Source organism: Pseudopodoces humilis, chromosome 5 (genome assembly GCF_049639895.1).
Source record: "Pseudopodoces humilis isolate 2021_Gansu_Grassland_sample_001 chromosome 5, ASM4963989v1, whole genome shotgun sequence".
Taxonomy (NCBI): domain Eukaryota; kingdom Metazoa; phylum Chordata; class Aves; order Passeriformes; family Paridae; genus Pseudopodoces; species Pseudopodoces humilis.
Window position 1 is genome coordinate 23633326 of NC_142204.1, and position 13743 is coordinate 23647068.

Here is a 13743-nt window from a genome sequence, read left to right on the forward strand (position 1 = left end):
TGCTGCCGGGGCCGGGATGGGGTGCGGCCGGTGCTCCTCCGGGCCGCCAGGGGGCGCTGTCTCGCCCGGGCTGGGTGGCGGGAGGGCCGCCGCGCTTCCGGCGGCGCTCTGGCCGCCGCTCCTTCCGTCCTGTGTGGTGGCGATGGCGGCCGCGGCGTCCCTGTCCCCGGAGGAGCTGCTGCCCAAGGGCGGCGCGGGCAAGGCCGAGGAGCTGGAGGACGAGCTCGAGGAGGAGGAAGAGGACGACGAGGAGGTATCAGGGCAGGCGGCGGGGAAGGCCGGGCGGGCGCGGTGACCCCGCGGGGCGCGCAGGGCCGTGCGGCGGGGCCTGACATGGTGGTGCCGCCCGCAGCTGGACGAGACGCTGGCGGAGCGGCTGTGGGGACTCACGGAGATGTTCCCCGAGAGCGTCCGGTCGGCGGCCGGGGCTACGTTCGACCTGTCGCTGACGGTAGCGCAGAAGATGTACAGGTGAGGGGGCGGCGGGCCGGGCCGGAGCCCCTCGGAGCGGGCCCGGCGGGCAGAGCGGGGGCGCGGGGCGGCTCCGCCGGTTTTCGCGGAGGCTTTGGCCGCTGGTAGCGCAGTGCGGAGCCTGCGGGGAACGGAAGAACCGCGGCTTTTGTTTAAGGGCGGCTTCTAAGGGCGGGGATAAAGGGACACCCCGGAGTCCGGGGTTGGATTTGGAGGCAGGTTTGTGGTTGAGGCACTGAAGGGAAACGCGGGATTGTGCCAATGAGAACTGATTTCTAGGTTTCTTTCTCCTTGGTAGATTCTCTAGGGCAGCTCTGTGGATTGGGACCACCTCTTTCATGATTCTGGTTCTTCCTGTCGTCTTTGAAACCGAAAAACTGCAGATGGAGCAACAGCAGCAGCTGCAGCAGCGACAGGTGAGGCAGGAAGGCCCAACCCTTTGTCCCGGCCCTGCAGAGTTGGCTGGGAGTGCCTGCACCTCCTGCTGTGAGCACCTGCTAGGGGAGCCTGGGGAGAGGGGTGCAGACTGTTGTACACTGTGGCCTCACTCACCCCACCAGATTCTCTGGCTGGATGTTCTAATCGTACAATGCTGCTGATTCCCAGCAAAAATAGTGTCAGGCTGGAGGCAATCCCTGGCAAGCACAACCTGGCTTTCACCAGTGGAAATATGCTGTGAGGGGCTAATGGGGGCTGTGGTTGGGCACTGACCTTAGCTGCTGTAGCAGGAGTGGGACTGGTGCTGCAAAGGACCACCAATACCTTTGGGAGGAGGGACAGCATGGCAAGGTGTCTTGTGTCCTTGATACTCCTTAACTAATTGTTTTCTTTCCAGATCCTCCTTGGACCCAACACAGGGCTCTCAGGGGGAATGCCAGGGGCCCTGCCTCCACTATCTGGAAAAATGTAATTTGCGGAAGCTGAGTTGGATTCATATCAAGTGGGAAGACCTTGCGATTACGATATATTGAACTGTTGATTTGTTGGGCCAGGGCATTTTTTGTTTTTATTTTTGGTTCTCCTTTGGGACATTGACCTGTTCATAACAAGGGAGGGAAGCCCCCCTCTGGACCTGATGATGGCTCCTGTCTGCATCCCCCTCTCCTTTAGAAATCATGAGTATTTCCTTTTATTCAATCACTATGCCATAACCAGTTACAGACTTGGACCGGGGGAGCTCCTCTGCCAGCTTCTTGCTCCCACAGAACACCTTGGGGCACAGGTCAGGCTTTGAAAAGCAGCAGTCAGACACAACAAATGCTTTTGTGCCTGATTTGGAGCTGAAGGACAGTGGTGGCAGAAGAGTGACTTTCCCAGCAGAGGAAGGAGGGGTGCAATCAGTACCCCATGGAAAATACTCTTTGGGAAGATGTGTCTGCAGAAACAGTTTCACTGCAGCTGTGTGTGTGTGAGAACCGAGGGAGCAGCAGGCCAGGTTTGAGACGATCACATCCACGCAGATTCTCTGCCTCATAAAGTAGAACAGACATCAGCTGCGTATTTTTTTGTATGGAATATTAAATAAATCCAACCTGAGCAGTGTGGTTTTAATAGATGTCCTTGATGGAGGCTCAGTTCTTTCAGAGCTGCTGGGGGATTTCTGGGTAGGGATCTCTCCATTTCATGCACAGCCTGGCAGTGTGGAAGGGACCGACGTGGTTTTGTCACCTTCAGAGGGGTGGGGAAGCCTTGCATGGCTTAAGGGAATTCTCCAGGAGGTGATCCTACCTCAGCACCAGTGTCCACCATTCAAGGTTTTTAACTCGCAGAAACATGGTGGTTTTATAACCAAAGAAAAAAATTTATTTATCCTTTACATACTTTGTTACAGAACAATTCAATTGAACATACAGAAGTGATAGGGCATTTATATGGAAACTTTTTTTTTCCATTTTTAATATTTGGTTAAACAAAATACATCTCTGTAAACAAACCCAAGACAAGGCTCTAACAAAACCAAACAAGCAAGAAAACAAAGAGGGGCTTCCCCGCTCCCGAGCGGTGGGACTGGACCAGCTCACCCACCCTCGGGCACTGCAGCCTCACCTCCCATGGGGATGTGATCATACACTTTCCCTTTACCTGAGCAGCTGGATCACACTGTTTCTCCCCCGGGAAAGCAGCTGACACACAAGGAGAAGAAAGCAGCCCCAAAGTATTTTAAAACATCTTTGCATATTGTGCACTGATCCATTGGCTTGCAGTTTCCATGCAAACAGGGTTTTTCTCCAAAGTGCAACTTCAATCAGCATAGAAAATGTTGCTGTTGAGATTTATATTTTCCCCTCTTGAAGAAATGGCTTCAAGTCAAGAGCAGAATGCCTGCAGGCTGAACATCCTGCCTGGAAAGTGTTTAAAAACTCTGCCAGCTGGTATTGGTCATTGGAATGTGTTACGAAATAGGACTTTTTAAAAGAGCAGTTTGCTCTTGACTGTGGGAGGCTATGCTCAAAGGACTGCAAAAGTGCTTGCCAGATGGCCGGGGGTCAGCAAACACCATCGTCCTGTCGTCATGTGGCCTCTGTTCTCTGTTGGGATGGTGCCACTTTTGGTGGTCTCTCAGGTTCGAGCACCTGCTCATGCATTTGCAGAGCTCTGAAGAGAAAAATAACTGAGAAAAGGTCATTACAATCCCTCCTTTCACCAGCTCAAACATCAGTAATGACAGTTTCTTGCATGGTGGAACAGGATCCTTCGAGCTCCATCAGGTCCCCAGAGGTTGCTGTTCAACCAAGACATGTAAAGGTGGAAGCAACAGCAGCTCAGCCAGGAAGTGCTAAACACAACGAAGTCAGTTCCAAATTCAGCATTTCCTCCTGCCAAGGAAGGTATGGCTGAGCTACAGCTCTCCTGGGTGACTGGGAAACAGCCGGTGGAGATTCCTTAGCGTCTCCCATGTCTAGTCTCACTTCCCCATGGAAGGCAGGAAAAAGCAATTCAACCATTAACGGAACGTTTGTTGGCCAGTGCTAAAGGAGAGGTTGGATTCGACTACCAAGCCAGGGTGTCTCCAATGCCTGAAAGTTCTGGTGGACCCTCTGCATCTCCCACACCAGTGGATGGTAGCAATAAAAGGGCAAAACTGACTGCTATAAAGGCTTCCTTCCTTAGCCCATTTTTATTTTATAACTTGACCTCTCATTTCACGTGACATCTGTGACTGTGGGCTAGACTTCTGAAGAGAGGAAAATAAAAGGGAATTAATTTATTTGAAAACCTTTTCAGCTTGATTCCTCTCTCCAAGGAGCCCCTAAACTACTGGATGACCATGCACAAAACCTAAATAACTTTTAAAAAATAGTAAAAAAAAAAACCCACCATAGCATGAAGAAACCCAAGCAGACTGTGGCCTCTCTCCAGCAACTTGATACTCCTCAGTTAGCCTGTGCTTGCTGTTTCCATGTCACCTTAGCCAGACACACACTGCCAAATAACTGCTCACCACGTACATAAATCCTTGGAGACCCTGGGGAAGAATCCTCTAGCTACCCAAAGAATTTATTGGAAGATGACACTGGTTTTATTATTGTTTCCTAATTCCTGGCACAAACCAGTCCTAAGAAGCAGAGGGTTGTGCTGAGCACCGTACCATTCCTAGTGTTTTGAGTGTCCTGAGAGACCCTTAGGAATTGCAAATATCTTCATGACAACTTGTTTTGGAGGGAGAGAACTGTAAAGAGGTGGCAGCATGCACAGCCCCTGCTCCTTCCTGACAAGCCCTGGAGGGAGCAGTGTCCCACCAAATGCAGCCTTGAACCACGTGGGGAAATGGAGGCCTGGGGTTTCCAGGCACTCTCCCCCAGCCCAGTTTTTCCAGAGCATGATGCCTTCCAGCTGGCCAAAGGGCACTGCAGCTCACCCACCTTGCAATTAAAGTAACTGGCTTCCAGTTTCCTCTGCTCTGCCCTCAGTTCTTCTCCACCCATTACCCCCAAAGTCCAGCGCCATTGCCCTATTGCACCAAGGAAGGAAGGAAGAGAAGAGCCTAACAAAGGAAATTCCAGATGAGAAGAGTCAGGGCACCCATTATCCAGGTTTTAGGACATCAGGAGTTCGGTAAAGGGGAAGAACTGTAGTGGGAGGACAGAGTCAGCCCAGGTCACACATCAGCTCTCCAGGTCTGGTGTGCTTCCACCTCCTCTGGCACCACCAATAGGAGTTCACAGTTCTTTCCTCTCAGCTGGTGTTTCAAAAATTTCCTATCATAAAGAGAAACAGAAGCAAGTACTACTGAACTTTGTCATCTGCAACAACAACTACATACAACTAACTATTCAGATGGGACAAGAAATGGGGGAAAACTCCACTGTCTTTAATTATTTTATGACAGAAAAAACCCACAAACAAATACTAAATTTTCCTTGATAGATTCAACCATCTCTACCCAGAAAATTCTCAGAATCAAGACAGGCATTATCTTAATCTCATCAAAGATGAGTCTATATAGGTGCCACTTTCTTACTTTCCAAGGTAAGAAAACAGAATTAAAACCAAGTTTAGTTTCTTCATATTTCCAAGATCAAGAACCCCACCTTAGCTTAAAATAATTCCAACAAATCTGGGAAAAAATATTTTTCTAGTAAAAAAAGAACACCCATCATTTAGATGTCCTTAGCAGCAGTGTACCACTTAGTCATTTGACATGTTTTTTTAGCCTCTTTCTGCACCTAAGCTTTTTCTAATACCAAACTTTGATTACTTCCAATAAATATGAAAAACAACATTTTCTCCAATATCTTCTGGTCCAGGTTTCCAAAATTCCCAGTAGAGAAAGTCCTTTTTTATTGCTGAAGAACAATAAATGCCTAGGAAAAAATCCACCAGAACCTCTGCACAGTAGTTTCATAAGAGTTACTTTACCCCAGAAATTTACCAAAACTTCCATGGTACGACTGGCTCTGCAAGCACTGCACACGTGCAATCCCTATCTCAGAACAAGTCTAGTGAAGGCAGCAAAGCTGCCAGTAGGATTTATGGCACAATGGAATGGAAGCTAAACAGCTATCAAGAGCAGGTGAAACTTTACAAAGTATTTACAATGACCATGTTGTGTTAAGATTAAAGAGGGAGGGGAGCCAAGCCACAAGGGCAGCATATGCTTACACAGGAAAAGTGATTCCTAGCAAACAGCTCTTACTGCTGTCACAGATAAGGCTGCACTTTTAGTCTGGAAAGCCTCTTGCTGGAAACATACAGATTGTTACTAAAGAGGCAAAGAACGTTCAATGTACTGTCATGATCGAGGAGGGAGCAGGGCACAGCACATCTGTTGCAGGTATCACCCACTAATACCAGAGGTGGCCTCTACCTTTGCCACTGACAGAGGCACACATGTAAGAGGCCAAGTCAAGCTATCCTGAGCTCATAGAGACACCACTGCCAAAAGCACTTCCCTAGCTTTGCACAAATGGGGCATCAATCCAAGTGGTGGCAGAAGAACCTCATTACTTTCACAATTTTTACTGTCTAAGGTCAACCATACATATTTCAATCGCCAACTGCTTAAGGACAGACTTCTTACCTCCAATAGGGAAGGATTAGAGGAAATCCTACCTGAGCTCACTTTCACCTCCAATCCACTCAGGCACCTTGAGCTTGGAGTCGAGGTTGTAGTAGGTGCCTCCCACCTCCCGGACACAGATCCAGTGCTGTCGCTTGAGGGGGAGCTTCAAGGGGCCCCAGCAAAGGCTGGAGGGCAGATTCATAATGAAGCCCATCACGTTAGACAGGGCAATGGCATTAACATCCCTGAAAGAGTACAGGATACAAAACATCAACCAGATTATGCTCTGGTGCTTTCACTTCAATCTCTTCCTCATTTTTGCAAACAGTAGCCACCTCCAGAATTACACAAATTCTCAGTACCTGCGCTTATCCCACCAAACCGCCTCGTAGCCTTTGGTCTGAAGTGCTGCCATAATCACGTTCACATCATAGTTCCCATTCCCCAGCATGCTCTTCTTGTGGGGGGTCACCATGGTGTTGGGAGACAGCCTGCAGACAGAAGAGAATGCTCTAACAGATGCTTGCTGAACCTGTTTCCACAACTGGAAAGGGGCTACTTGCTGTATAATTTGAAATCAATTTTCAGGAGTTTTGTGCTTAAACACAAACTACTCTGTCCCCCCTTATCCTTCATCAAATGGGCTGAGGGAACTAAGTAATGCAGTAAGAATAACCTTGATGTACGAAGCCTCCAAAATCCTGCCTTTGATGCGTAAGAAATCACAAAGTTCTTCCTCCTTGACCCCTTGAACTGGAACTTCTGAAGGATGCTTCAATTATGATTTTTCCTCTATTTACAGTTGGAGTAAACACCAATTTGCTATTTAGGACAATGGCTATTACAATTTCAAGAGTTCAACAGTCAACACCAGCCTTGAAGACTGGATGAGTAAAAGAGGCAGGGGAGGTTGTTCTTTTTCCTCCTCCACCGGTAAATGAAAGAAGTATACAGACACAGAGCTGTGAAGATACTTGGGGTTGGGAGCTTTCTAAAGTGTTGCTGTTGCTATATGATAAAAAAATATCTGTTGCTGTAGGTAACTAAACAGATAATCCTGACGTGAACAAATCTCTTCAGCTTCGACCTGTAAGTTTGCTTAGACATCACTCGCATTACGACAGCATCTAAAAATGCAGAACCACAGTCCATCACATTCATATGATCACAGAATATCCTGATTTGGAAGGGATCCACACAGAATCAAACTCCTGGTCACAGACAGGACAGCCCCAAGGATCACACCATGAGCTCAAGAGCACTGTCCAAACGCCTCATGAACTCTGTCAGGTGCTGTGACCACTTCCCTGGGGAGCTTCTTCCAGTGCCAAACTACCCTCTGGGTGAAGAACCTTTTCCTAATATCAAACCTAACCTCTGACAGTGCTTCATGCCATTCCTTCAGGTCCTGTTACTGGTCACCAGAGGAGAGATCAATGCCTGCCCCTCCACCTCCTCTTGTGAGGAAGCTGTGGGCTGCTATGAGGTTACATGCCAAAATATACAACAGGCTTTGCACAAGTTCAGATAACGGATGTGAAACGTAACACGGAGATGTGTGGCAAAATAGTGTGTTAGCCACTTCTATGGTTTTATGTTTCCCCCTTCCACCCAAGAAATTTTGTGAGGTTAGGGAAAACAACAGGATGTATTATTATGAAGATGACAGAAGGAAAAGCAAGTATGGGGGAAACTGGGACCAGAGAACAACGAAGTCATGTAATGCAAATCCAAAGAAAGTCAAGCCTCAGATGAGTTCTGTTGTGAGTTGCTCTTTCCATTGATAAGGACTCCATTAATTCTACTATTGCAACGTTCAGATTTCATACCATCCAAACATCTGTATTTTACCTGCCTCCTCCTCCTGTCAGCTCCATCCCCAAAACTCCTAATGTTCCTGCACGTTTCTCGGTCAGCCTTTAGCATGCTGCATGTTCTGCAGGCATACTTCATCCACTGAAAATCCCTCAGCCCTTCTGCATTCCTGCCCTCGTTACCCAACAAATTGTATTTCTTTAAAAAGGCATCCATGCAGCAGTAGCAGAAGATGTTTTTAATTCTTTTTAATTCCTTAATTCTTTTTAACTTTAGCACAATAGTGTTTGATCCCTATATCTATGATTAACACTTCATTTTGTACCATATAGTACTTTGTACAAATGCCAGAGATTAATGTGGCTTTGTGTTAACCCCCTACCTCTGTGACTAATAGCCTTGTACCAGCTAGCGCTTCCTTATTTACCTATATCAGTGATTAAGATGTACTAGCACAAGTCTTAGTTTTGAGAACAAAGATAGATTGCCAGGCCAAAGAATGATAAGAGAAGTGCATCGTGACCTGACAAAAATACTTGAGATATTCTCAAGGTGAAAAGATTCACTAGAGGATCCAGAACCATCAATGGAAAATCTGGGGAAGGGGATATTCCCAAATGACCACCAAAGACCCTCAAAAGACCCCTACTGATATCCAAATAAATCCATGGAAATAATTAACATATATGCATGAATTCAGAAAATATAATGCATTTGTAATAGAAATGCAGTGACTATATACTAGTTTCATGCATATAATGTGGTCTGGTTATATGACTGGTAGACTGCTGGTTACACACGTTAGGTGGAGCGATTCCCATGCACCCAGCATGATGAATAAAGTAATCTCAGCTTTCTTACCTAACCAGCTGTGCAAAGTTTATTTCCCAGTTTTCAGTGATACCCTGACAGCATAAAGCATTTGACAAGAAAGCAGTGGACTGGGTAGGGAGTTTCAGAGCAACCAAGGCTGGAGAGGCTACAGACAGGTAGCCTTTGTCTTCAGCTGTGAGTTTTTCCACAGTGGAGCAGTCTGCAGCAGAAGAATCTGGGAAGTGTGTGTTCACTACAGAAGGGAGAGGAGTCCACAACACCATGGTAAGAGGACAAGCTGTTAATACCCACCATGGGGGTGTATTTTACTAATCACAGAGATAGAACCTGCAGCTTGTCACAGCTCTTCCCGCATCTCCATAAAGCGAGATCACTTGGCTATGGCTAACTCCTCAAGATCATTGCTTCAAACCTACCAACTCTCCTGAGCGCCAGCGAGCAAGGAAAACCTTACAATTCAGAGCGCCCTTTGGGCTGCAGAAGCACCCTCCCATGGTACCATTTTCCAGAGACAAGTTTATTCAAGAGCTGAAAGAACAGATCTATCTTTGCTCCTTCACGTAACTTCCAGAGCCCCAGAAATGCGATGAGGTGACCAGCATGGGCAACAAAAAACTGGCACCTGTGAGCAAACTTGCCCCAAGAACCACCTCAGCATCTTGAACCACACATACCCAAGCAGAGTCCACAATCATCACCTGAAAGATTCTGATTAGGCAAGGAATTATATTGTTGTTCTTTTTAATCTAGCTACTGAGGTGAGGAAGACTGACAAAGTTGGACAGAAATCCAGGTAATAATCCTCCTAATCTTTCTACATCAGAAACTTTCATCAACATGTTGTCTTAACACAAGATTCCTGCATGCAGTTGTCTTTCCTAATCAGTTCTCAATATGCAGACTCCAGTGAAGCGAAGAGATTTTGTTTGTATCTCCATGCAACACTTGGAACATGCAATCATACTTCCTGCAACAAAAGCCAAAGGAACATCAAAAAGGTATTTCTTGTTTTAGAGGAAAGAAGAGGAAAAGAATATAAAATCAGAGGGGTGCCCAGACCAAGTTTTGGCATATGCTTGAGATGATAATCATCAGACTACCCTGGCCTTACACAACAGGATGCAGCAAAAGGGAAGCTAATGATTAAGCAATGTGGTTCAATCATTCTCCAAAGAATGTGGTAAAAGCTAGAGAGCTTGAGTTTATTTGTGATTTTGTTACTTTGTCAACACCGGGTTTAAAAATCAGACCTCAACATTTTTGCAGGTTACTAAAAATATTCATCAGTCCTTTATCAATACACAGAATGTGAGTAGAACACAGGAAAAGACATATAAAGGGCAACAAAATTCACACTTCTTAAAGGAAAGCCAAAGAGCTACACACAAGTAGTCACCCAACAGAAACAGAAAGGCAGTGGCAATTCTTATGTATAGCTTATAGATCATCCATTTCCAAGAGGAACATCCATGTGTATTTCCATACTACCATGGGGCTGAATCAATCTGTGTATCTTGATCTGAATATTAGGATGGAACAACTCCAGGTTGGAATAAAAGACAAACTCTCCCTTCCAGGGAAAGAGGTCCAACAAGATTAATATCCAGTCTTTTTCTGGGAGGTTTCATGCTGCACACTAATTCTGTCTCACTAAATGCAATGAAAGCCAACTAATTAGATCATCGCACTCCTTCTACCACATGAACTGCCTTTGTTTGCTTCAGGCCAAGAGCAATCCAGCTGTGATTAAGATTCTGACAATTGCTGCTCTGGAACAAAACCACAGTGTGTTTATGCTGGACAAAGAGTGCCTTGAGCCTGCCATGGACCAGCTCCACTCCACCAGCAGGAGTTTTATCTACAAAGCTATAATAAATAGCATTTCAATCTGACACTTGCTGTTGTCCTTCACCACATTATTTTGCCAAAGACAGGCATGAGTTTGATGAGTCAAGCACCAGTTTCATAAATTTGCCAGTTTTCAGGAGAGCAGCAACAGGCCCACAGCTCCCTGCTCATCAGCACAGGCTACAACAACTGCCTCATCCCACAGCATGTGCTGCCGTGATGTGAGGTCTCCTACCTATAAAAAACATGAGATGCTGGCAACTGCTGGTAACAGGTATTCAACCATAACTTACATAATGTTTACAATGTCTGCAGGTTGAGTATCAGAGGAGAGCCCTTTTCCTATATGATCACTTAGCTTCATCAGTGGTGGGTCACCAGAACTTACAGAGGCTCACACGGGAGAACTTCCATAAAGCATCAAAACACCATAAAATAAACACTGAGCAAAATATGAGCTATGGCACAGGCCACGTTAATAATTTATATTCATCCCTGTAAAAGTCAAACCCACTTTATTCATTATCTGAAGCTGCTGGGGAACATCTAGCAATGCCACAGGAAACAGGCATCCAGCTACTGAAATTAAACCCAGTTTAAAAGAGTACAGAGAGTCTTGATGCATGTAAAAAAAAAGCCCATAGTGTTTGAAGAATTTCACTGAACCTCTTGAATAAGGAGTCACTAATTTGGCAGAACTTCTAATTTCTAAAAAACTTGCATGTGTTGCAGTACTAAGTCAGTAAGTTTTTATGATGACCTGTTAGTCATTCCTGCCACCTTCATTCTCCCACGGTAATCCCCAAATCCATTACTAACATCTAGGTAGTTTATTTACACAAGGCAGGACAAAAATACAGGAGACAGGTAGAAGAGGCAGTAAGGTGAGTAGAGAGGAAGACAGCACTCCAACCTCATGATGGCATCTGCAATAAAACTCTGGGACCCAAAACTGGGAGCCAGAACAGGTTAAGAAACAAGCAAAATGAGAATTTCTGCATGGAGGGAAAAAAAAAAAAAAGGCTGGGGTTACAAAAATAAGATACATTCAGCTCAAAGCAGTGGCACAGTCTAAATCCCTCCTTTTCTTTCCATTTCCCCCCAGGTAACACCCAAAAATTCCTCCCATCAGCAGAGGACAAGGGGAAGCTAATGCCAGTACAGAGAGCATCCTACCTCTGGAAAATCTCCTGCAGGGTTTCCCTAGTGAAGGCGTTGCTGTCCTGGAAGACATTGTTGAGGGCATGGAGGGCACACAGCTCCCTGCGTTGCTTCTCATGGTAAATATGCTGTGGTGGTAGCTGGGATGGCTCTGGCGATTCCGATTTGGTCTTGTCACCTTTCCATGGCACACAACTCATTTTCTCGATGGGTGGATGGGGAGCAGGTGGTGAAAAATGAAGGAGGCTAAAGTTCCTGCCTCCACAGTCACAACAGCCCACTGCCCCTTTTGTGGGCTAGTGCTGCTTCCAGCATACAAATCCTCCTCTTGTGCTTCAGTTTATTCAGTAATTGCCTCTGACAGCCGGTTTTAAAAACCACATGAAGATCTGCAACCTCCCTCTTCTCATACCCCATAAAATGTAGTATTTCCCTCCCCTCCACATAAAAGAACAATTTTAAAATGTCAAAATATATGGTTCTCCTTAGTGTCAAGATACCGGCTGGAATTTATCACATCGCTCCTTTTCTTCCATCTCCTTTGGTCTACAGTGCCACTAAAAAAGGTACCCAGACCACGTAAATAGGAGAGACCCACCCCCAAACTGCCAAAGGGAAGAAGAAGGCCAGCGCTTGGTACTGCCTATAGAAGCGCAGGGTGGTTAAGCACTTATCAGCTGCATTCCTCCATTCCTTTGGGAACGACTGAATCCTGGCAGGAAGATGCCAACAGCTCGGGAAAGGAAAGCACTTCTTGCTAGGCCACGAGAAACCAAAGTCGAGGCTGCGGGGAAGGCGATTCCTCACAGGTCACCCTACGCTCCGACAAAGGGAAGTCTCCGTTAGCAACCAGAGGCAGCACAAAGCCCGTGGGAGCGAGGGTAGGGCAGGCGGGACCAGCCCCACGGCCTGCCTCGCACCTTTCCACCCCGCCCCTCCCCACCCTACGCCCTCGCAACCACCACCACCAAAACAAAAACAACAACAACAGCAGCAACCCAAGCGGGAGCCGCTTCCCACGACCAAGGCCCAGCGACCCCCGCAGCCCACCGCGCTGAGGAGAGTCCCCCGTCTAACCCCCACCCAGCCCTTCGGGGCTCGCTGCCGGGCCGAGACGCCCGCCCTTCCTCTCGGGAAGGTTGGAGGGGCCCCGCCGGGACGGGCCAGGCCGGTCGGGTCCCGCCGCCGCCTCCTCACCGCCCGCTCGGCCCCTCGGGCCGCCCCGCGCCGCCGGCGCACGCGCGCGCCGGGCCCCGCTCGCGCCACTCTCGCTCGCTCGCGCACGCACGCACACACGCGCGGGCCCCCCCCCCGCCCCCCGCACGCGCCAACGTCGGCCACGCCCCCTCTGACGTCAGCGGTAAAACGAGCCGGTACACAAGTGAAGGCGATCTCACCGCCCGCTGAATAAACAAATGTAAATCCTCCCTCGGCTTCCTTGTGTGCCACAGGTTGGCGCTTGTGACGGTGGTGCCACAAGCATGCGTGCGGCCAGGCGGAGGAGCAGGACAGGCAGCTTTCTCCGCCGCCCTGCATGAGTCACCTGCCAGTCCGCAGAGCCCCCTCAGCCAGAGGGGGTTCCTCCTTGGTGCTGCCGTCCTGCCTGGCGGCCCCCGCCGGCAGTCTGAGCACTGTGGGCTCGCATGGCGAGCAGGCGTAGGGCTTTTCTCCCGGGAGCCCGGGGCAGGAGGGGCGGCGGGGTCCTTTACGAACTCCGGGAGCTGGTACGGGTCGTGACAGCAGGTCCCGCGGACTGCAGGCGCACCAGCCGCGCCCCCACCCTGTTCCATTGGCTGACACAACTATCAATGACAAACCTCCTCTTTCTCACTGGCTAGTCCGAGAGAATGCCCACCCCACCAGGGCGGTCTCTGTTGCAGCACTTAGTCCCACCCAGGCCTTTGAGATCCCTTATTCGATTGGCTGTCAAGGTTGTTTGTCACGAAGCTCAGCTCTCCTATTGGTCAGCCGGCCCCGGACACGTCGAGCGGGCTCTGTTGTGTGCGTATGTGTAGAAAACAAGCCGAGCTGGCAGTGCTTCTCCCATTGGCTTCGCGCGCTTCGGGGGGGCGTGGCCTCTCCTCATGAATAACCACGACTCCACCCGCTGT

General features: G+C 48.2%; 2 protein-coding genes across 6 annotated transcripts; one reads left to right on the forward strand and one right to left on the reverse strand.

The window, feature by feature from the left end:
- The first annotated feature begins 113 nt into the window (after positions 1-113).
- Positions 114-2026, forward strand: TOMM22 (translocase of outer mitochondrial membrane 22). Its single transcript, XM_005527618.3, has 4 exons — positions 114-253; positions 353-471; positions 770-887; positions 1307-2026. The coding sequence occupies exons 1-4, from the start codon at positions 143-145 to the stop codon at positions 1379-1381; spliced, it is 423 nt and encodes a 140-aa protein (XP_005527675.1). The 5' UTR covers positions 114-142; the 3' UTR covers positions 1382-2026.
- JOSD1 (Josephin domain containing 1) lies at positions 1451-13380 on the reverse strand. Of its 5 annotated transcripts, none has more exons than XM_014256661.2 (5): positions 13176-13380; positions 11648-12447; positions 6337-6465; positions 6025-6219; positions 1451-4670 (listed from the first exon to the last, which is right to left on the reverse strand). In XM_014256661.2, the coding sequence occupies exons 2-5, from the start codon at positions 11830-11832 to the stop codon at positions 4571-4573; spliced, it is 609 nt and encodes a 202-aa protein (XP_014112136.1). In that variant the 5' UTR covers positions 11833-12447; positions 13176-13380; the 3' UTR covers positions 1451-4570. The 5 variants fall into 5 exon arrangements, with proteins under 5 accessions (XP_014112136.1, XP_005527676.1, XP_014112134.1 ...); XM_005527619.3 differs by having other exon boundaries at positions 13030-13380; XM_014256659.2 differs by lacking the exon at positions 13176-13380 and adding an exon at positions 12830-12881.
- Positions 13381-13743: the final 363 nt, after the last annotated feature.

Excerpts from the sequence above, each read along its gene's own strand:
- TOMM22 (XM_005527618.3), top strand. The coding sequence starts at position 143 with ATGGCGGCCGCGGCGTCCCTGTCCCCGGAGGAGCTGCTGCCCAAGGGC. Across the intron at positions 254-352 it reads AGGAAGAGGACGACGAGGAG|CTGGACGAGACGCTGGCGGA; the intron begins GTATCAGGGCAG and ends TGCCGCCCGCAG. Across the intron at positions 888-1,306 it reads AGCAGCTGCAGCAGCGACAG|ATCCTCCTTGGACCCAACAC; the intron begins GTGAGGCAGGAA and ends TTTTCTTTCCAG.
- JOSD1 (XM_014256661.2), bottom strand. The coding sequence starts at position 11,832 with ATGAGTTGTGTGCCATGGAAAGGTGACAAGACCAAATCGGAATCGCCA. Across the intron at positions 6,220-6,336 it reads GTTTGGTGGGATAAGCGCAG|GGATGTTAATGCCATTGCCC; the intron begins GTACTGAGAATT and ends GTACTCTTTCAG. Across the intron at positions 4,671-6,024 it reads GGAGGTGAAAGTGAGCTCAG|GAAATTTTTGAAACACCAGC; the intron begins GTAGGATTTCCT and ends TCTTTATGATAG.